Source organism: Aquila chrysaetos, chromosome 17 (assembly GCF_900496995.4).
Source record: "Aquila chrysaetos chrysaetos chromosome 17, bAquChr1.4, whole genome shotgun sequence".
NCBI classification, from domain to species: Eukaryota; Metazoa; Chordata; class Aves; order Accipitriformes; family Accipitridae; genus Aquila; species Aquila chrysaetos.
In genome coordinates, this window is record NC_044020.1 from 881573 (window position 1) to 904870 (window position 23298).

The window sequence follows — 23298 nt, forward strand, 5'->3', positions numbered from 1 at the left end:
GAGAGTGCCTGTAGCCTGCCATTTGGAGGGATCCATTTAAAAAAAGGCAATAAAAATATACAAAAACCCTCTTGTCTTCTTGCAGGCGCAGCCTCAGGCAAATGCACATGAAGCCAGGAAGGAGAGGGAAACGCCTGCACTGATGTGTCTGTCCCCAGCCAAAAAAATATGCTCAGGGCAATATGCACAGACTAAAGGGAGACGAACCAGAACGATGTAGCTGGACCCAAACCAAAGTTCTCAAGGAAATAAATCCCCCGATCAGTGAGCATCTGGGTTCCAGGTCCTGAAAAATCAAACACTGCAAACAAAATGGACAATCATGAACAGGGACATCTGACATTTTGCTCAGCTGGACGGGACTTTAAATGGGAGTTCAGACTTCAGGGAATGGCATTTCACCTGGATATCCTGCTGCCCGGATGAATGTTTTGACCACGGTTGAGATCATCTGCCCCCTCCTCTTCTGTTCCATTCCTGCCTCCATCACCAAAACTACCTTGCAAATTCAGGACGAGCTTTCTAGCAACTAAACCTGGTAAATAAACCGTCTACCTACAAACTCTCCCGATTCTAGTTGGTCCTCTTTTCTTCTTCAGGGTGGAAAACAGCGAACCGTATCATTAACCATATCATTTCAGAGCACTGACACCAGCTGATAAAATAATCCTGACATTTGCTTGCTGCAGATTAAAGAAAGCCCCAGCAATTACTGAAAAACCTGCAGGTTTCGTTTCTGCCAATGACCACCTTTATTCCCTGTCACTACAGTACACTAATGTTTAACATCAGCTATCAAATTTCCCATCCCCAATAATTAGCAAAAAAGCGTTGATTCAAAGGTGGCATCGTGAACAGCCAGTGAAAGAAATGTACTGTATCTCCTGGTGCTGACACGATGGGACACAGCCTCTCGTAGCAGGAAGAATTTCTTTGGCCTTGAGTTCTCGGCATCGGCTGAGGCTGTTGACATAGGGGCCAAAATTTGATGCAGTGAGGAGGATACTAGGCCATTTGGCACAGGAGACACCAAACAAAACATGATGTCGTTTTCAGAGTAACAATTTTTGGCCAGTAAGAACTACAGCTTCGCTTGGAACGGGGAAAATATCAGTAGAAAGCCAACCAAAAATTAGTCTGTTCATACACTGCTTATTTTTAGCTTTCCAGCCAATCTAGCATGTGAATTTCCTGAGTTTACTTTCACCTGGCACCTAAAAGGGCTTTATGAGCACTGATAAAAACTAACATTCAGTTACTGTCCCCCAAGCTGAAGAGATGGAACTGGGAACAGTTAGTGAAATTTTCCTCTGCAGGGGAGCTGGTCTAGTCAAACTCAAGAGCAGAAACAAGAGAGCAGTTTCTAATGATGACCCAACCCCTAATTGTATAGATTATCATTTCAACTCAGCTGCAAGGAAGCATGTCCACGTGAAATGCTATTTGCATAAATGACACTTCACCAGGCCAAGTCCTGCACCCACTGCACTACACGACGGAGCTTAGCGCCGACCTCAGTGAGCCACAGGTGTGATTCTCAATTGCGTGGGAGTAAGACCAAACCCACAGTCAAAAACTGGGCACAGCGACCAGCAGAGCTGCCCAGCTTAAGTCGTCGGTCTGCAGATGATTCTCCTCCCTCATTCACGGACTGCCCACTCCTGAACACAAGACAAAAAACTTCGTCAGGAAGCTCCAGCAAGATTTTATTCAATGCTATACAATAGGGAGAAATTAAGATTAAAGAAGAATCGTATACATTGCTGATTTTTCAAGTTGCTAAAACAAACCCATAGTGACAAGAACAACTGAGGCTGATGACACAACAAGAAGCGTGGTGACCATCTCTCTAGTGTCCATACCTGCAAATATATAATATGTTAATGTTTTTTTTAAAAAAAATACATTTCATATTAGTGCTGATTTGGGCAGATTTATTCTCATTCTACCACTATGTAATTAGCATGTAAACCAGAAGAAGGTGAAATGCTATGTTATGGAACCCTTAGGAAGTTCTCCACATTTCACTTCCCCCCAAAGTCTATCCAGACACTAGTTGGAAGAGAGCCTCAGCAATCCACAATATCGTATGCAAGAGATCCTCAGTATCATCAGCATCTTTTGCCCTGAATCCCACTTCAAATATATCCTGCATGAAAACAAGGCCAAAGCTTGTCATAGTCCCAGATGTATTACTGAGCACCCATACGAAGATATTCATTCATGTCTCCATTTCTCATCATGCTGCCCATGCAATATTAAGTCACAAGCCAGGCAACATGGGCTCAGTTTTCATTAAGTGTTCATTAAAACATCTTAGTATCAAAACTATGGTACTCAAGTTGTCATGTCAATGACGATTAGCACAACTGATGGTGAACCAGATCCCAAAGACAATCCTGAACAGTTATAAAATATTTGTTTTGCTTTGTCTTAATGTGGACTCTGGTTAGAATTAATTTTATTTTTTTTTAAAGGGGGTGGGGAGAGGGAAAATCCACAGTTAAGAAAAGGTTAATGAATAAATGGTACTTGCAAATGAAGCAAGTGACAGGCAAACTTCCTAAGTACTCTCAAAATACAATTACCCCTCAAAAACCCATCCATGGACCCCCTATTATAATTCTAACAACAGACCTTTGAAAAACACAAAACAAAACAATGAATACAGAAATTATGAATAAATGAGCCAAGGCTGTAGCAATGGCTACAGGGACATTTGATTTCCAGATGCTGGGAAATCAGCTGTATTAATCTCTGAGCCTATCAGAGTTATAAAACAAATCACCAAGATACTGAGGGACCCAGTAAGATGTCTGGCACCTCAGCAGAAATGCTTTGGAACACAAACAGCTAAATTCAGGTCATTTTCTAAACCCAAATTGCTCATGCGGCAGTATAGTATTCACCTGAGGCTCCACTTTCAGTGAATTCCATTTCTCTTCTGCTCTCCATTCTTTAGAGAAAAAGTCAATAGGAATCACTACTTTTTAACAACTCCCACTTACCCACAGCTGTTTGAGCCTCCTTCAGAGCTCATTTAGCACCGGGTGACTAAGGGAAGGTCGCTGTACAGCAAAGCGGAGAAAAAACCTTTCCTAACAGCAACTCTGCCCTCAGACCCACAAATGAGAGAGATTACCCACATATCTGACATTGATCATTTCTATGAACAGAAAGACAATTGGATTTTTCATCTGGAAATCTGTGCAGGATACCTACTTTTGGAACTCCCATTCCCTGTTGTCCAGTGGACATACTTGGCGAGTTTTGAGCCAGCGAGAGATGCAGTGGAAGTGGAAAGCGTGCTGGAAGAGAAAGTTCAGACCACATCGTTTCAGAACACATGACTGTATCTCAATGTGAAAACTACCACTGAAAGCATCCCGGTAAGCAGAGAGTAGCAAGTGTTTGCTGACAAAGGTGGGGAGGACTCATCAGACCGCTCACTGGTAAACACCAAGGAACTGATCCACATTTTCAAAGAGGAAGGGAACGTTAGTGAAATGGCAGCAGGGAGCCTGTTCCACAGTGCACATAGTGGCAACCGACAGACTTCTGATGAAGGAGAGAACATAGAGTTTAGTAGCTGCTAAAATTGGCAGAGCAGATGCTGATAAGCAGCATAATCAGAAAGACAAGAAAGAGGATTTCACAGTGAGTAGCAGGGATGATATGTATGTATACATGCTGAAGCTTTCTGCCAGCCTTCTGGACAAACCAAAGCCTGACTAAAAAGGAACTTGCAAAATTAGAAAGAAAAAAAAAATCTCTATTACATGTTTAAGAAGGACACCCTTTTCCATACCCCCTGCAGCTACTTAAAAACAAGGCTCCACTTGCGGTAACTCTTGCACACAAAACCATAATTTTGACACTAGAACATTCTGACATGGTTAAAAAAGTTGCTCTTGTCCTCTACAAACAGAATTGCATCATTTATAATCCCCTTCCACCATTATCACAATGTAACTGGATCCCGCAGCATAGTGAGGATGGGACTGAGGAACAGGTAGTTATTCCATTATGGAAAATTTTATCGTCCAACTCAGGCCCAGGCTAGCTAAGAGGTATGCAAGTTTGAGTTCACGTGCTAGTGGGACCATGTACAAATGGCAACAAATTGAAGACCTGGAGATTATACACTAGAACTAGAACTGATTTGATCTTCCTCCAACAGGAAGTCAATCACCTAGTTACCGCATATTGACTCCTTGAATCAGCCTGCACAAAGACAAATCAAGCATGCTGACATCCAAGTAATCCTATTACCAGGAAAAAAAAGGCATAGCTCCTAGGCAGAACCTTTATCAGGAAAATCATGCTCAGAATTGAAGACCTATTATTCGTACAAAAAAAATTGAAAAGGGGTAAAGGCCTATCTTCCTTCCTTCTCTTCTGTGTCTTCCATATCACACCTCTCCAACTTTCTTTCTTTTTTTTTTCTTCTCTCTCTTTTCGACAATCTACTAAACATATGGTGTTTAAAGTTCTTTTTTCTGGTGGATTATCTGAAACATTTTATAGAACTCATTTTGTCCTGAGTCATGAAAAAAGGGGATAGCGTCACCACACATGAGCTCCACAATAAAACAGTCTTCCTTACATTGCAGACGCCCCACGCGACTGTGCACTCTTCAGAGGTAGCTGATGCTTGGTTTGCTTGACATTCTATGCCTGTGAAAACAAAGATTAAACACATATAGGCAGGACCAGAAAATGTACATTCAACATCAAGTGGCAGATTTCTTCATAATAGCAACTGGGGGGAAAAAACCCCCAGCTCTTTGTTCTGTTGCATTTATTACATCAGAAAGTGTCAAGAGCTGTGGTTTATTGTGTACTGTTTTCCCAAAAGTATCAGATCAAAATACACTTCATCCTAATTTCCTCCTTCCTCTACTTTTTTAGTATTCCAAAGTTCCAGAGGGCAAGAGTACATAGCTCATCTACTGGTAACATATATCTGCTTTCCCAATTTTAAAGATAAATAAATATTTTTAATTTTTTCTCTTGTGTTTTAAGAGATTTCTTTTGATGATCAGTTAAAGGTACGTTTACTTAAACTCCTTACCCAAGTTTCTCTAAATATAAATTCACTGTCTTGGCAGACATTATGTACTATCGGTTATATTTACAAATTAATTTGCTCATGTAATGCTGGAGTTTGCCTGTCTTTTTCCTATAGTCTTGTGACAGGTATGTACACCCCAAAAATACACAATAGGAAATACAGTTTAAAAATGTATGTTTTGAACTTTTTACACCTTGGAGCCGAGTACCCAGGATGACCCCCAAAGGATAAAGACTATTTCTGGGTTTGGGTTATGCTTTGGGTTTTTTGTGTCAGGTGGCATGGATGAAGGAGAGAAGAGAGAGTGAGGAAAGACGGAAGAACAGCACTGAGAAAATAAATCCAGCAACCTGGATTTCTCCATTCTAGAGCCTGAACAATTCACTTCTGCTCCAGCTCAAGAAGAAACTTCCAGAGAAAAAAAGGTATTTCTAACTCCTCCACAGTCAGCAGCACAAACCTATGAGACCAACATTTTACTTCCTGCTAAACGATGCTTTCTTTAAAAGTCAAGCCCAAATGGTTTAAAAAGACATGCTGATAGGTGATCAGCCTAGAACTCAATACATGGGCTTGCTGCTTGCTTGTTTTGCAGATCTTCTTTTCCTGGCAAAGAAAATGTCTGAATGAGCTGCAGTTCTCTGTTCACTGTTTGTGTGCCCAAATACGCTCAAGAGGAAAAGGAATTTGCTTCACCAATTAAAGATTCAAAAACTTTCAAACCCCACAGGTTTGGCTGAAAAACGTGATCTTTATTTGCTCTGTCCTATTCATCCCTTTCTCCATTTTTCACTCTCTTTCAGGTGTGGAGGTGAACAAAATAAGAGAAAGGCCCGTTTTTCCTGAGATGTGAGAGATCAGTTAACCTTGGTCACAAGGAACTACTCAAAACAAGACTGAGGTCTAAAGAAACTCAGTAGCAACAACTATTCTGCAAGATTTGAATGGACCTGTATTTATTATATGGTTTACATCAAGATATGATATACCACAGCAGGAAGTCCAAAGCTCAATCCTGGCCCTGCCTGTAGAAGAGAACAAAACCGAGCGCACCTGAAATGTCTGATGTCTTAATTCCTTAGCCCTCAATACATACAGCAATAAAACTAAATCTGACTCAGAAAATGGAAGATGCTCAAGAACCTTGAAGAGCTTCAATTACTTTGGACATTTGTTTAAAATTTGACACCCAAGACTGCTGCAACAATTTTACTGTTACTGCAGTATAGACTCATGGCCTTGCTGAATATCATGGGGCATATTATATTAAGTTTTAAATACTTGGCATGAGTCTATACAGTAACAGAAAATGATGAGAAGATGAGTAGTAGCAAAAGGAGAGGAAACTCATTTGAAGGAAGAAAAGTCAACTGATAAGCAAACTTTAACTCAGGAAGTCTCTGCTGAAAGCAAGGAAAATATTCCAGCACACAATATACTTACCTTGTTTCTTCTCCTCTTTCCCTGCTGGAAACAGGATATTGGTCACATTAGATCTGAAGTCCATCTAGCCCATTTTTATGTCATTTTGTCTTTTTTTTTTTTCTCCTCTCTAAGGGGCCCTAACCTGTGAGCTGTACACTTCGGAACACAATACAATTTTTTTTTTTCCCCTAGGCTTTAAAGGACTCTGCATTTTGACTGGGAGTGAGACGGAAGAAAGGTGATTTAGGTAAGGAAGAAGAGCAGCACTGAAATTCATTTTAGTGTTACTCAAACATTTGCTGACAAGCAAATACAGTCTAAAACATGACAGGCCCAAAAGCTTAAGAGGACAGATGAACTTTGCAGAAATAGCTGAGGAGGAGTTCTCTGGTGGTGATGTAAGGCCCTTCCAACGAGACACCCAGATTTAACTCCCTCATCAACAGGCTGGAAACTACTGCTGCCACTACTACCTTTGGCTGCCAAAAAAGGGCCTCCAAAAGCTGAAGCACTTTTTGGTCTCCTGCTTGCCTTATTTCAGAAAAGGGCAATATATCAACAAAGAAATAAAACAAATGAACAATCTCTGTCAGAGGATGAAAGCTGATGATTCTGGCTTTTGGAAGAAAGAGAAGCTATTTACCGTCTGCTGACCCAAAAGAAGCGGTAAGAGTCAGACACTAACAGGTACTGGAGGAATACTGAACGACTCTTCTGTTGGCTTGCTTTTGACAGAGTATCTGGAGGTGAGGGCAGAAAGATACAGCTAAAACCTGAAATACCTGTAAATAATTGTGAAAGATGCAATGGAAGCATTTCAACTCGGGGAGTTACAGAAATGCTATTATATAATGGCAACTTCTGAATCTTGGCATCTATTAAGAACCACCCCTCTTCCTGTACATTTTCTATTGCAGAAATCATCTGTATATTTACCTAACAAGAAAAGCAGCCTAAGATTTAAGTAGCCATAATGGCAGGTAACAGAAGTAAAGTACATGTCTTTTGTTTGCAGCTACAGTAACAGCTCACTGCACTGGTAAATTTCATAAGAGCTCTTCAAAGCGGCTTCTGCTTGAACAAGGGTAACCACTGTATGGCTTCCCCCTTCCCTTTACATGTTGCCTTCTAAAATTATGTCATGAAGGGATCGACTTATTGGGAAGAAGGGAAATAAATACACCTAGCTTGGCTAACATAAAACATCATGTACTCACTCAGAAAACAGAGACAGAAAGAACAAATAACCAGGCTAACAAACTTGAAGTACACTTGTTACTTGTCCTCTGAGGAGCAGCTGAGGACTTTGGGCTTGTCTAGTTTGGAGAGAAGGAGGCTGAGGGGAGACCTCATGGCTCTCTACAGCTTTCTGAGGAGGGGTCGTGGAGAGGGAGGTGCTGAGCTCTTCTCCCTGGGACCAGTGATGGGACACATGGGAATGGTTCAAAGCTGCGCCAGGGGAGGCTTAGGCTGGACATGAGGAAGCATTTCTTTACCAAGAGTGGTCCAACACTGCAACAGGCTTTCTAGAGAGGTAGTCGATGCCCCAAGCCTGTCAGTGTTTAAGAGGTGTTTGGACAATGCCCTTAACAACATACTTTAGCTTTTGGTCAGCCCTGAAGTGGTCAGGCAGCTGGACTAGATGATCATTGTAGGTCCCTTCCAACTGAAATAGTCTACTCTAGTCTAGTCTGGTCTAGTCTAGTCCCCCAAAACGCAGAATTCAATTTAGTTTTTCAAACTTCAGAGTTTTCCCCTTGCAATTCTCTCCAGTTTCTTAGGAATTATCTGCAGATTTTACTAAATACTTACCCTAAGTTCCCCCCATCATATCCTCATGATTCCTTCTACTTAAAACCCCCTTGTATGACACTCACTATTTCCTGTTAGTATCACGCTCTCAAAATATATGTACACAGCTATCATCTTCCGCTCCTACTTATGACTTGGCAAACTATATATATATATACACTTAGTTGTGTTCTTTTATTCTTCTCATAAATCCAAAATCATTCAACCTGTTAAGCATCCTGAGATTCTCCTCTGGATTCTATGCAATCCATCGATCTTTGTGAAGCTGGAATATCAAAAGTGGTGCTTTGCATCTTACTATCAAAGAAAGGGGACGGTATTTTGGTGGCACATTTTACACATAGTTCAAAACTATACCGGTTACCTTACTACAATATTATATTCCACATTTTAGACTGAAGGTAATCCACTATACTAAACGTAGGGTTTAGTTAACAGTCCCCAACTTACCATGCTGCAATGACAGCACCAGAGAGCAAGCCTTTGAAGAAATCAAGAACACTGCCCAAATAAAATCTAAATAGGACCTGGGTCTTACCAGAGAAGAACGAAACCAAAACACTGAATATCTACTCATTCCTTCTGTACACCAAATACAAACCAAGTTGAGGGCAAGGGGAATCCTTTGACCATATTATTACCGAGTCATAATGTACATGCATGAAGAGAACTGCATGACACCTTAACATTGATGCCTCCCTTAGCATGGCTGCTGTTACTTACCACTCTTCTAATGTTTTCCTTTCAAGGTTTCTCTTCATCACTAGGAGAGGGAAACATTGGTATCCTGCGTTTTATCAAATTGAATCTTGTGTTGTTCTTCCCTGCACATTCTATTAATTTTTCCTCAATTTCCCATCACTTCACATCTTGTGTTTGAAAATCTAATTAAAGTGTTGTTTAACAATGTTAATGATCTGTAACAAGGAAGTAAGTAAATCCAGAGCCAACACTGATCTCGGAACACCAATTTAGATACCCCTTCTACTCTGTATACTGTCAATTTTGGCCTGTCATTTGCAGTCCAGGCTTTTCATAATACTACTCATACCCAAACTGTGTTATGCTTGAGCAACTCAAAAAAGAAAAAAAAAAGTTAACTATGCCCTTTTCCTTCACTGTTTTTCCTAATCTACCTATACACCCTCAACCCCACTCCCATTTTGGTAGGATCTTTTTTTTTTTTTTTTTAAGAACTGACATAGGAAATTCACTACTGGAAAATAACACATGTTCACTCTCCTTCCAGCTCCTCCACACCTCTCCTTCATCCTCATATGTCCTTTTGCTATTTATAAAAAATAGCAAATATATGAGACTCTATTTGGCCTCTCATGGGAGGCACTATTAATTTTGAGGCAGATTCATAGAATGAAACACACCAGCACCCACTATCTGACAACATATCCCACTTATCATGAATAATTATCTTGAATTACAGGATTTTATATATTTATTCTATACATTTGTAAATTCTATAAATGTAACTTATGTTCCAACAAATCTTTAAAATTCCATTTGCCTGTCAGCGACATGCTTTCCTCTCTAATATATCATAAACCTGAGAGACTAAGTAGTAGTCCAGTGTCCACCTCAACAACTTTTCACGATGGTACAGGTTAGAGGCACTTAAAAAGGAAATCTTTGCATCAAAGGACCTCAGCATATTTCATAACCCCTATTCTCACTTGCTTCTTTTTAGTGTTATCATTCCCTTTCTAATAACCAAGAATAAACTGAAGCATGGACATGGATAGACAGTGGCTGGCTCAAAATACAAACATATCTGTCCTAAAGCAAAGAAGCAAACTTGCTTAACCCATTTTCAGCCCTGTGTGTTACGGTCTGTTTTCTCTTTATTAAAAAAAAAACCAAACAAAAAACTTCTGAAAGTAGTTTTGTAATTATTATTTAAATATGATGTAAAATCAGGTGCATCTCTCACTAGCTGTTACTATAAACTTGAGGCCTCATTTTTCTGAAACGTTTTATTTTCACACAGGCTTACTGACAGTAAGTTGCCATTACTAGTAGTTCCAAGGGCTACTGCATTAAAAAGAAGTGCAACAAAACTATCACAATGGGATCATGACAGGCCATTCCCAGGCACTGCAGTTGTACCTGATCTTCTTTTGCGGGGTTCCACAATCCTCACATTTTAGTAATATAGGCAAATAAGGCAAATTTCTATCTGGGGTATATTAAAAGGTCTTCTGTCCCTCATGACTGAAACAAGATGGACAGTTATGGAGCCAACAGTATCTTGTCAGTTTTGAGGGGAAGAAACCACGGGTTTGTACTCATTACCAATCCTTTAAGGGACTGAAACCAGTGACTTCATGTATGCACACCTATTTCACAACAGAAGCTTGTATACTTAATTCCACTATCACTTTATTTTCCTACATAGCAAGCGTGTTTGTTAATTGAACGATCAAGATTATACTGCAAAAATCAAACCAATACTAGCAATACATTGTTTTTGATTTAGGCATTTGATTATTCTCCTTTGTAAATGAAAAATTAATTCTCTAGGTGGCTACAAAATCCCCCATACTATAACATTAACTAACTTACGCAAGGTAGTTTTTGTAGAATGAGGAGTCAAATGAAGTCAATGGTCCAAGCCTTTCCTGGCCAGTCACAGAAAGCATTACATGATTTCATCCTACTGAGTGTCATCAAAAAGTTGGTACCTACAGCAACATCCCCAACTCTAAAGTCCAATACTTCTCTTTGTGAGCAATACCTGTCAACCCTGAATAATTTCTGTTCCTCCTGGCCATTTACTATTACTCCTTTTCCTCTTTGTTGCATGCAAAATACACTCAGTATCATCATCTCATCTGTAGATGTGGTAACGAGTGATTCTACTCTTGCAAAAAGAAGGGTGAGGGAAGAGCAGTATGGCAACAGAGGTCACAAAAATAGATTATAGGACTTCAGCATTACATAAAATAGAGCTTAGTGTTTGCACCGTGAAGACTTAATTCCTAACTGAAAGCTGCACTTGCTGACTTATACCCTCAACAGGGGAAATTTCAGCTGTGCATCATGTACAAGTCAAAACTGTCAACTGTCTTCCCCACCATTTACTTACATAGATCCATAATATGGTTTCTGCAAATGGCACAGTTATCAACCACAATGTCCCATGCCCACAGAGCTACTGCGTTCCACTAGAGAGAGGGGGAAAAAAGAAAAAGAAAAACATAGTTTTGACTCAGTTTATAGCACACAGAAATCCTTGTTATTCCTCAAGATCCCATGTATTTTTTAACTGGAAAAGCTGGGATATTTAAAAAAAAAAAAAAAAAAAAAAAAAGTCTTAGAAGTCCAGAGTAATTCTTTATCATGAGTTCAGAAGCTTACTAGAAAGCAGTGGTACATTCCTCTCACATACCTCCCAGACCCAGTGTCTCCTTCCGACTTCAGAAACAAGGTAACTCCAGTAGTCCCCTTTTTTGTGAAACAAATGGAAACATCTGCATTTCTATTCAAGATCCAGAGGCAAGGATGCAGCTCACCCCACATCCACAATTCTGATGGAAAGGACAGTGCCTTGCAGAAAGACCAATCCAGATGCCATTTTCTTAAGAGGAATTCCCATTATTCGCAAGTTCTTCTAGTAATCACCCTCCAGAGCAGTTGGGGCCAAGAACTAAAATAATCTCTAATGCTACCCTTCCCTGACTCCTGAACAATTTCCTCCGCAAAAAGGTTACTGGAAAATGTCCTACCAGCAAGGCTGACTATAAAAATTTGAAAGTACTACGAAATTAGCCTTTCAAATACTTTGTTTATGAAGAAAAAAAGGAAAAAAAAAAGGAATACTTTGTCCCATGCTGCTTCAAGGGAAAGGTTGGCTACAAATTTCCATGGCAATTTTAAAAAACTGATTCAGAATGAGGACCTTAAGACAAGCTATGGAGAAAAGCATAGCACCTTTTTATTCCTCCCCACAAAAAACATAATCAAGTCTTTTGTAAATTCATGAAATAGATGGGCTTGCCTTCAATGTTCAAAGCAATCCAACAGCATATTGGTGGCCAGGATAATCTTCATTTACTATATTTTCAGTATATGATTGTTTTGACTGTACCACAGTAAACCTTCTCTACCTAATTCCATTTACATCTCGATGTTTTTGTTGCTTCCCCTCAGTTGGGGATTCTGAAGGAGGAATGCAGACTGCCAAGTATTGATAAGCAGTATCAATTTCGAGAAGCACTTCCATTTTTCATTAGTACTGGTATAAAAATTCATCACAATATTACTAGATCTTTTAGGAAATGTGTCAGTAGTGATCTCATTTTTTCTCCCCATCTTCCAACATCAAGTCTAGCCAGCCTTCTGGCCGAGGTACTCCCCTCTCAAGGACTTCATCCACACTTCAAGGCTGCTAGGATGAAAGTTCCCAGCACCCTTATCTCTCCCAGACTCTCTGGTACTTAATCTCTTGTCCCATCATAATCCACTCTTATGACCCACAGACCTATACTGAGCCACACATGCAACAAATGCGCCTTGATACCTTGTTGGGGAGGAGCAATGCCACTGACACATAAAAGGTGCCGCTTCCTGCGCCTCTCATGTGCTACTATACCTGTCCCTATTTCCAAAGAACAATCATGTCATCCAAACACCTCCTTCTCCATAGACCTGCAGCTCTGTACAGAGCTAGGGGTTTCCATCATCACTGATGACAGCTGCATTTCAAACTACATCTACAAGCAGGAATCACTGGAAATGTTTGCTGATAACCAGTCCAGGGGTCATTTTTTCCTCAAGTTCTACCTTAGTACAAGCCCACACAGCCTCCCTGCTGCCTCTGCACCCTCCTGAAATGGGCTCGGACTATTACCACAAACCAGCTGATGGACAAACTGGTGGCACTGGACAGAAGAGGGATATTATGGCTGTTTTGGGGAAACAGACAAAGCCAGGGTGACAGCAGAGCATTTGCTGACTACGCACACGTTGTTATGGCTTGATTTAAAGAGGAAATAGAAAAAAAAAAAATCAGCCACAAATTTGTGCAAAGCGCCTTACGCAGCATATGGGCCAGAGGGGCCGGGGCTGAGGAAGAGGAGGAGGAGGAAGCAGCACTCCACCCCTGCTCCCCGGCCCGAGCTGCCCAGGGGCTCCGGGCAGCGCGGCCCGGGCCGGGAGCAGCCGAGGCCGGTCAGCGCCCGAGGGGAGCGGGCGGCGGAGCCCCCTGACAGGGGCAGCCCCCCCTCACACCTCCCTCCTCCCGCCCGCGCGGCCCACGCCAGCCGCGCCCGCTGATTGGTCAGCCTCCGCTCCACGTGCGGCGGCCCGCCTCAGCCATTGGCCCGGACGCACGCCAAGACACCCCCCCCCCCCCCCCCGCAGGCACCGCCCCACCCCTCCCGCCGCGCCGGTGCGGAACCGGGCGGCCGGCTACCGTGAGGGGAGGGGGAAGTCGCCCGCTTCCCCCCGTCCCTCCCCGCCGCCAGGCCAGCCCCGGCCTCCCCCTCCCTCTGTGGCCAGCCGGAGGAGCGCGCCGGCGGGCCTCACTTTCTTCACTTCGAAGCGCTTCTTGCCGGCGCCGCTGTTGGTACCGCTAGGGGTGTCCACATCCATCGCGGCCGCCATTTTGGATGCGTGAATCGCCCGTGTCGCTCCGCGCGCATGCGCGGGGTGGGGAGGGGGGGCGGGAAGCGCGGAACCCTCCGGGTCCCGCCCCCTCGCTCGCCCCGCCCCTTCGCCAACAGGTGCGGGGAGGGCAAAGAGCGCCACGCCGGGGGGGTGGGGGGGGCCGTGAGCGCGGTCACGTGGGGCGGGCTCTTAAAGGCGCCGGTCAGGGCGGGGCCGCGCGCCGTTACCTCATTCCCCCCCTCCCCCCCTCCCGCGGGGTTGCACAACCCGGGGGGGGGCGCGCAGGCGCATTTAAAGGGGTACGCACCCCCAACCGCTGGGGCGGGTGGGGCCCTGCCGCTCGTCAGGCGAAGCCGGGGGAGCGGGGGGGGTCCCCGAGATCGACCCCGGCCCCGGGCCGCCTTCCCTCCCTCCCCCCGGCCGGGGAGCAGGTGCGCCGGGCCGGGCCGGGCCGCTTTGTCCCGGCTGTAGCCGCCAGCGCGGGGAAGGGGGAAGCGGGCCGCCTCGCCTCAGCGGCCTCCTCACGGGCCGAGCGAGGCGGGAGGAAAGCGGGGAGAGGCGCTTGGAGGGTCGCAGCGCAAGGCCCGAGCCCGCAGGCCGGTCTGGTCCTTGTCCATGGCTTCCCTGAAATCCCTTGGGAGTTGTCTTTCCCCGCCCCGCTGTGAAGGGCTTCAGCCCTCCATAAAGTTTTTGCTCGTTTTCTCGCGTCCTGATTGATCCCCGGCGAGCACGCAATGAGGTGGGGTCGTTGGTGTTACTACTGTAGCCCTTTTGTTCGCTAGCGGTCCGGTCTTTTTTTTGAAACGGAATATCAGAATCGCTAGAGAAAATTCGCACTGTCCAGACTACTCTTCTAGCCAGCAAATGAGGCTAATAACATGACGATCAGCGTGGGTTTTACTTGTGCTCGAGCTGCCCAAGCCCTGCCCGTTGTGTTGCAAAGATGGAGACAACAGGCATGAGAGCTCCTACTGGGAACTTCCTCGCTCCACCAGTACAGCTTAAAGTACTTTTGGAGGTGGTCAGTAGTAGTATTCCCCTAGATGTGGAAACGGGGGAAGATGCTCCCCAGCAGGACAACAGCAGGTCTTGAAATGTCACCCAGCTTTGCTGGTCCTCGTAGATGTGCACCCTCTCTGCAGAGTCAACCCTTTTAAATCTGTCTGTAGACCATGTTGCTGCATGGATGCAGGAAGGAGGAGGTAGTAGAAGCATAGAAAGGGCATTCTTTTATATGCATACAGGCAAGCAATATCTATGCTGGACCTGTCATAAGCATTTGGGCCAAACAGCACTGTTCCAGGCTGGCTCCGTCATACCCATCTTACTGTATGCATACGGCTTTTAACTGACATCCAGTGCCCGTTGGGCTGGGACGTCTAGAAGTCTCCAAATAAACTTTAAACTAAAGTAGGGGCCTGCGGTAAGAACAAGATGATGCTGTCATTGGATGTTTTGGAATAATTTTCAATGGGATTCATATTTGAAAGACATGCAACACTTGTGCCCTGAGTTAAGCACATACCTAAACATTTGCAGGGTCAGGCTGAGCCTGAAAGTTATACACACACAGTAAAGGTAAGTTTGAAGAAGAAAAATGTGCTCTCTCATTTGTACACCCTTTAACACCTCCAGTTATCTCCACAGAAAGCTTCCTTTTCACTTAACAGCCCCTTTCCCCAGATGCTGCTCAGTTATGGTGCGTCTCTTATTGCCAACAGTAAAATGAAGTTGCACAGATTCAGGTTTTTGTCCTGTTGCTTCTTATTCAGGGCTGTAGTCTGCAGGCTATTGCAAAGGGCTATTTTGAAAATGGGAGGTGGGTGCTTGAGAAAATTGATTTTTCACCTTCAAGAAAATAGCTCTTTTCAAAGCAGAATCTGCAAGGTTTTCTTTTTAATAGAAACATTAATTTTAACCCTAAATCTGTATGGTAATGTCCCCAGTAGGACATTACTCAGTAGGCATCCAGGACATTGAACAAACATGAACACTAGGGCATATGCATACCAGAGAAATGTTAACATTCATTTTCACTTTAAATGACTACTGCAATATAAAATTATAGTCTTCCCACCTCAGCTGATGTCACCATGGGGAGATGGTTGCCAATGGGTAAAAGCCATGCAGCCAGCAATCATATGGTCTGGATTTATCTTGCTGTACCTGGCAGCAAAAGGAATACAGCAATGCAGATCTTGAGTTAAGTCTTGCTAAAAAGGTGTGGTGTTTTCAGAAAAAAGATGACAAACGTGGTGCAGAATAGAACATATGTCTGCATGCTTATTTAATTAATATTTACTGATTCATGTAAGCAGATACATAATACCAACAGTGGGAAGGAAGTGCATTAAGAGATCTCCAGCGTGCTTCGCAAAGTGAAATTAGTGATGGTGTTCCCTAATACTCCTGCGCTTCATAAAAAGGTCTGAGCTACCCTCTTTACTGTATATGAAATAATCTGTTTTCTGTTGATTTTAGTGCCAGCTCTGATTTCTTTCCTCCTCGGAAAAGTGCAGCCCCTCAGTCCTGTTTTCCCGCTCTTAAGGCTATATGTTATAGAGAGGTGTCAGCAGCTGCTGCAGAAAGAAAGGCTGCAGCTTTGAAAAGCATCAGCCTCAGAAGAAATGTAACACTGTGGTCCAAATTGCCAGGGATGCTTTGAAGAATGGATCATTTTTCAAATCACCGGGACACGCAGGGGAAAAAGAGGAGACTGCCAAGCTGAAAAGGCAGGGAGGGAGACAGACTAGGTGACACATGACAACTGCTCTGAATACAGTTAGTCCCAATTAAAATGAGACAAACTCCCTCTCCCAGTTGTCAAAAGCTGTTCCAAAAGGCAAGGCAACAACAACCTGGTGACTCTAGTGCAATTACCTTCCAAAACCAGTGTCTTTCATCTTGGTCATTGCCCTTCTCCTTTACGTTCATTCTGTTGGCGGGTTTTTTTTTTTTTTTCTGCAGCCACCAACATTTTCCTATGTGGGATTTATCCCCCCCGCCCCGATACATGCACCCTTTGAACATGTGTGCCTGACTGGGCTGCCGTGTTGGTGCTGCTGGAGGGGCAGCTGCTTGCAGCCCCGGCTCTCACGGCTGCGCCCACACGGGGAGCAGGCGGAAGGTCTGGTAGTGGTGGTCCTGACAAAACTCGTCCCTCCAAGGCACCAGAACGGAGGGATCCCCACGGCAGCGAGAGGATTCCCCAGAACTAACTGCATCAGAAGGAAAACGCACGCAGGGAAGGTTGCTTTGCCTTCCAGTCGTCGCTGCCCGAGCCTTTTGCATTCCGCGTCCCAGCCCCGCAGACAAGATGAGGGGTGCATCCTCTGTTATCACGACTCATCCTCAGCGCGCACACCGATGCCACAGGATCTCTCAGGGGGACTTGGGTCACTCTCAGGAATGAAACTGTTCTGAAAGTGAGGAGAGAACTGCAACAATTTCAAACACTCTTCAGAGCAAAACCTTTCCTGTACTGTACAGTCAGGAGAGTAGGGATGGGCCTTCCAAGACTGCCAGGAGCAAAAAGGGGGGAAAAAAGGGAGGTGGCCCCTTTCTTTCTAAGTGCTTACAAACCTCAAGTTTTTCTGTTGCCTTTCTGTGCTTCACCCTCTCAGTGCTGCCTGCTTAAGGTGCGGTTTCAGTGGTGCCTCAAGCAGGAATTACCTGGTGTGTGAGACTAGGTCCCATTCAGTGGTTGCAAACCAGGGAGTAAAAATCAAGTGCATCTTATTACTTTTTAAAGAGCTGTAGGGCTGGCTGGCTGCCCTCCCTTCAGTTGCTGATGCTACTAAAACCATTTGAATTCACTAAGTGGGGATTTCTAGCCCCCTTTGCTTTTGGATGCCCAAACCCACAGAGAGCATTCACAAATTACTATCAGAACAAAACTGAATCTACTGTCTTTCCGTGTTGCCACAAAACTTCTCAAAGTTCACAGAGTAAGCGAACAACCTCCCACCAAGGCTCTGCAGCATGCCCAGCTGATTCAGTGTGCTCAGCATAGGGAAGCTGAATTCAAAGAACAGAGCCAGAGAGGTAGATTAAGCAATATATCCCATGGATTTTTGGACCAGACTGTGCTTGGTTTCTGCAGAAACCCAAACCCCCTGCCTCTGTGCATGTCTTCCAGATGATGGTCACATTATAACCCGTATAGTACACCTGGCTTTGCAATCCATTACTAAAATCTCAGGAGAGAAATGGAGCCTCCAGCCCCCAGTAATCTAGCTAAAAAGAACAGATGAGATTCTGAGAGGACCAGGTTGTAGCATTTAATGGGATGGTGACGAATTGTTGCTCTTCCTTTCTCGTGGCATTTTACCTAAAGCTGCTTGATAACTTGCAGATAAAATAACATACGGCCATCGTGGCAGCCTGCAGGTAAGTAGGTGCTTGCAAAAACCATGATACTTAACGACTGTGCCCAATCTCCTGCAGACAACCTTTCCCCACACGTGAAAAAAAGCAGCTGGGGTGTAGGTCTAGGCTCAACAAATGACCCTGTCCCCACAGGGCATCTCAGCCCCACACCACACCTGGCGATCAGCTGCAGCTGACAGAGAAACGCAATCAGGATAGACGGACCCCAGTGCATTACGGTGAGGATGTTGGGCTGATTCCACTGCACTTCCAGGAAGGGTTTGAAGCTATCCCTCCTACGCAGCAACACCCCCGTGCTCCCCATCCTAATCCTCACCCCCAACTAAGGAGCTCCACCTCAGAAGGAATCCAACACCAAACCACCTCCTCCCCTCCGCAGTTCTGGGCGCCAAGCTGCAGATGCTTGCAGAAGCACATCTGGCTGTGCTTGCCACCTCCCGAGAGAAACCAGCGTCCCGGCTTCTTCTGCTCAGAGGAGAGGACACGTTCTGCAGCCAGGCTCGTAGCCTGCGCAGAGGTCCCCAGGAGAGCCAGGGCTCTCCGTGCTGCCCGTAGAGACAAGACGAGTCGCCATACCTCTAGGTCAGCTGCAGCCCGGCCACCTCTTTTATTCACAAGGCTGAAGAAGAGGTGGGAGGGTGAGACTGCCTACAGCAACCGAGACCAAAAATGCACACACGTGAAAGAGCGAGGGCTTGGGAGAGAAAGAGTCCTGCTTTAACCTGAGCAGGGATCCTGAAGAGATGTCGGAGACAGAGGCTGAGATTGTAATTCAGAGAGAGGGCAAGTCTTTCAGAGGGTAACAGGAAAGCGGTAGCAGGGGAGTGATTGTTTTTAACCTGAACAACCCCGAAGAACTGCATGAGGTGACAAGAGGCTATGGGGTAGTCCAAGAGCAGGAGACAGCCCCACTAACCACACCAGAGACATCATCTGAATACCAGGTCACAGTCTAGATCTCCTTCCTTGCTTGGACAAGAGTTTTCAGAGTGCCTCTTATCCTTTTAAGGAGGATGCAAAAAAGGGAGAATGTTATGATAGCTCGATACAAGTAGTTATATTCATCTACTACTGCATGTAAGCAACGTTGGAAGATCTGCCAGGGTAATTAAGAGTAGCCAGGAAAAACCACGAGAGTAACCAAAGTAGTATCGCAAGCTTGCCTGCATATAAATCCATGAACTCCTGCTGATTTGGGAAATCCATGAACTTTCAGTAACATGAGGAGACACAGTTCCAGACTGCTGTGTGGGAGACACTAAGAGACTGTTTACAGATATTCTTATCTATGACTTCTCCCTGACAGTCTTGAATGTGAGGAAAGAGTCACAGAGAGGGAATAAACACTAAATCAGAAAAAAACATTATCAACAAAGGGAGGTCTGGAAGCTACCTCCACTGAGTCCAAGGTTTTGATGCTGTTTGAAAGGAGGTGAGAACCATCGAGCTACGGCTTTGCATTTGTTATCTCCCATTAATTCTTTGTCCTTTTTCCAAAAAATATAGTATCCCCAAATTCCTCCAAAGATCTCTTCTAACTGAATCAGGTTCCTAACTGCAGGCCCTGCTCAACAAGACACAATTCGTTAGCCTTTGCCATCCTTCTTTGTCACAATGGGAGAGATGCTGCTATCAGTAAAAGCATTTTGTTGAAGCCCCTGGTAGTCATAGCAAAGGCACCATTTGGCAATTGAAAACTGTAAAAATCCAAATCCAAGCTTTTTGGGGGGGGGGGGGGGGACGGTGCAGTGGGGCAGATTTGAAGGTGGAGTTCACATGTGATTTCACAGCAAAAAAATAACTAATTTTATACCACTTCTTCTTGGAAAGACACAAAGGAATGGGAAAAACAAGTTAGGTGGCCCACAGACATGGCAATTACTGGTGCAAAAACTACATGGATATTACAAAAGAAGCCAAGAGCGAGGGAGCCAGCAGTCCCCTGCCTCCCATACCAGCATAAGCAGGAACAAAAAATTGTAGTACCTGACTCAGATAGTTCTCAGAAGACAGGATTTCAAGTATGTCTGGCATTTAACTGCTCTCTGTCGTGAATGCCTAGATAAAGACACAATATACTGAGTTTAGCCTTACTTTGGACTCCACTGGAAAGTACATTATGGCATCTAGGTCAGCGAATCCCACAAGAGATGGTCTACCTGCCAGTTCTATAGCGAACAATAAAATAAATTAATAAACTGTCACACTTCTCTGCAGGTTCATATACCTTGAACGTATCTTGCTGTGTCAAATATCCTTTAATTTCAAAGCTCAGCACAACTGGATCTCTGGAAGCCCAATGGAAAGAAGGGCCATTTGAAGCAGCGAGCCTTCACTGATCAGAAAGCACAAGCTCCCCAAACCTGAAAGCTTCAGGAAATGCAGAAAATAGGAGCAAGCAGAGAAACAAGTGTAAGGCGCAGGGACTAGTGCTTTGGTAATTTTTGCTTTTGGTAATTTACCACTGCAAAGTGATGTAGTCCCTTCTTCTCCCTCCTCCAGTCACTTTGGCTTTTTTGTTTTTTTTTTCTTTCTGCCTCTGCTCACCACACTCATAAATTATATTTCTCAACCCAGTTTAAGGATTCATTGATTCCTATCTGGGCTAGGACAAAGAGAAAAGCGCCATATCCAGTGCTAGGAATACTCTCCCACCTGCCTGCAGTATCAACAAGACTTTAAAAAAAAAGAACAGAACAAGACACAACAGCTTCAGGGAGGTTTTAGCAAGACACACAGAAAGTTCTACACTGGGTGAGAGTTTACCACAACTACCGAGGAGTTAACTCCTTTACCTCAATATATAGAAATACCCATGAGTTTATCATGGAAGATCCTTACGTTCAAGTTCATTCACATCCCATAACCTTCTTTTGCGAGTCTGCAATCATTCAAGACAACCAGTTGCACAGGTCTGAATGGAAATATTGTAATTAATTTTGAGGAACCAGGAAAGCTGGAAAAAGACAGGGGCCAGAGATTTGGCAATACCACACACATACCAACCAACAGCAGTTATCAGACCCTTTTCATTCCCTGGAGGATTAAAAACCAAGCCCCATTCTCTTACCTTCCTTTGTTCATGCAAGGAGTGACAAAGTACCTACCTTTGCATTTAGATACCGTTCTCCTGCTGGGGGTTGTACTGGCAGAGACAGCTTCTGCAGCAAATGCCCATCAAACAGCAGCCGTTGGTTAGAAAGGGGCCTGAAGCCAAGGAAGAGCCCTTAAAACTCTTCTTTCACACAGCAAAACTGTCAATTAATTAAAACGTTTTGGAAAGTATAAGGAAAACGGTTCACTTTCTCTTTCTTCAGCTCTAGGACAGGGGAAGATGGAACAGATGACAATTTTTCTGGTTACGAGTGGGGTGGGGAGGTTGAGGGACCAATAGCCCCCAGAAGCTCAACTCTGAAGCAACTGGCATTCCCATGTTATCTGATTAATAATGTAGTTGCTTATGCTAAACCAGTTTTCCCTCAATTTACCTTACTGTTTCCTACTCTTTACTCCCTTCACCCCTGCTTTCTCTCACAGTGTGTGTTATTGTATGATTCTATGATTATATGTTTGTATTTCACTGTATTTTTAAACTCAATCATTAAAACCCAGGTTGCAGTTTTGCTGGTGTGTAGAAATTATCAGGTAATCTCTCCCTTCTCCAAATACCCATTTCATTCCGTCTCATTTGCATTACGAATCAATATGGAGTATGGTTCATTTTGCAGCTCCCATTTCTTTGCTGCGAGAGCAAAATCTCTGAAATTCCCCTGTAGACTTACAGGTTGTGAAGATAAAGGGGCTTCTCCACAGTCCTGCGAAGGTCTTCGGTGAGGTTTCAGGAGAGAGGAATAATCAACGCTGTGAAAACATCAGAGCTGCTGTGAAGGCAAGCTAACCGTTGGAAACCTTCGGTGTCCCAAGCCCTAGCACACGCAAACTAGAGGAGATTTCCTTTAAACTCACTTCAGATCTTTTTTAGCCTCTGGGATATGGCGGAGGCTTCCTCCTGCCAGAGTCAGGCGAGCGGTGGTATTCCTGATGCCACCCGTCTTGTCCACTGCAGTTACAGCTGCCAAGAGAGACAAGGGAAAAACATACATCATTTCACAGTGAACAGGTTTAGAAAGGCAGCTTTCAGCTGAACCTCGGGTGTTTGTTTGGAAGCTCCTTACCGCAGTTTTTAGTCGCCCCTCCTTTCCTGACAGGGATGAGCAGATTCCACTCCATTAACTGTATCTCCCTCGGGTTCTCTGTTCAAGTTAAAAAGAAAGTTCTCAAAGAATTTGGAGGGCACATTTGGGACTTGTGTACAACACGACAGCGCTTTGTTTGCAGCAGCTTAATTTAAATTGGATTTCACATCAATTTGTTGAACAGCTGAGGAACCCTGTGTGGACACACTTACTTGCCTTAAGAGTTGGCTTAAAATCAGTTCCTAATCGATTTAAGCTCCACTGATCAGATTTAAATATATATTTAAAAGGTCAACACAACCTTTTGCATTGATTTAATGAAATGATATTGAAAGCAATACTCAAGTAAACTGGTGCAGCTCTGTGTAAAAGCTGTCTGAATTAGTGTAATATGGATTGTCAAAAGATGGAGAAACATTTCTCCCCCTCAAAGCTTGCAAATTCAATCTCCTGATTGAATGCTAGCAAGATAGAGGCTGATGGATCTCTCCTCTGACGGAGCCATGCATTGATTTTATCATTAGATATACAAAACAAATGCCTAATTCAGTAATAGGCACATTTTATGCCTTTCCTTGATGGTGTTGAGCCTCGCCCTACATATACGTATTTTAGCTCAAAATCACATTTAGTCCCTCTTCAATATGAAAGTTCAAAATTCAGGCCTGGGAATGTTTTTGAAATTACGATCTTTAAAAGATTATAATCTGGAAAGATAGGACCTTTTAAAAAATTTAGATAAATAACAGCATGAAAGGATCACTTATGTCAGGAGCCTAT

General features: G+C 44.0%; 2 protein-coding genes across 2 annotated transcripts in view; both read right to left on the reverse strand.

The window, feature by feature from the left end:
• Window positions 1–1685: 1685 nt before the first annotated feature.
• On the reverse strand, window positions 1686–13991 carry RBX1 (ring-box 1). The gene is made up of 5 exons (XM_030041230.2): window positions 13853–13991; window positions 11412–11490; window positions 4607–4677; window positions 3223–3308; window positions 1686–1862 (listed from the first exon to the last, which is right to left on the reverse strand). The coding sequence occupies exons 1-5, from the start codon at window positions 13928–13930 to the stop codon at window positions 1850–1852; spliced, it is 327 nt and encodes a 108-aa protein (XP_029897090.1). The 5' UTR covers window positions 13931–13991; the 3' UTR covers window positions 1686–1849.
• Window positions 13992–16208: 2217 nt separating this feature from the next.
• The window catches only part of XPNPEP3 (X-prolyl aminopeptidase 3), a 34619-nt gene continuing 27529 nt past the window's right edge, over window positions 16209–23298 (reverse strand). Inside the window, exons 15-18 of the mRNA XM_041129452.1 lie at window positions 22498–22712; window positions 22289–22394; window positions 22105–22183; window positions 16209–21576 (exon numbers count right to left, since the gene is read on the reverse strand). The gene's annotated coding sequence lies outside the window, so the exon portion shown is untranslated. The remainder of the gene's footprint in view (window positions 21577–22104; window positions 22184–22288; window positions 22395–22497; window positions 22713–23298) is intronic.

What these genes read in the sequence shown, in the direction of transcription:
- RBX1 (XM_030041230.2), bottom strand. Translation starts at nt 13,930, where the DNA reads ATGGCGGCCGCGATGGATGTGGACACCCCTAGCGGTACCAACAGCGGC. An exon ending in AGCGCTTCGAAGTGAAGAAA is followed by an intron (nt 11,491 to 13,852) that starts GTGAGGCCCGCC and finishes CCCTCTCTCTAG; the next exon opens with TGGAACGCAGTAGCTCTGTG. An exon ending in TCGCGTGGGGCGTCTGCAAT is followed by an intron (nt 3,309 to 4,606) that starts GTAAGGAAGACT and finishes TTTCTCTTCCAG; the next exon opens with CACGCTTTCCACTTCCACTG.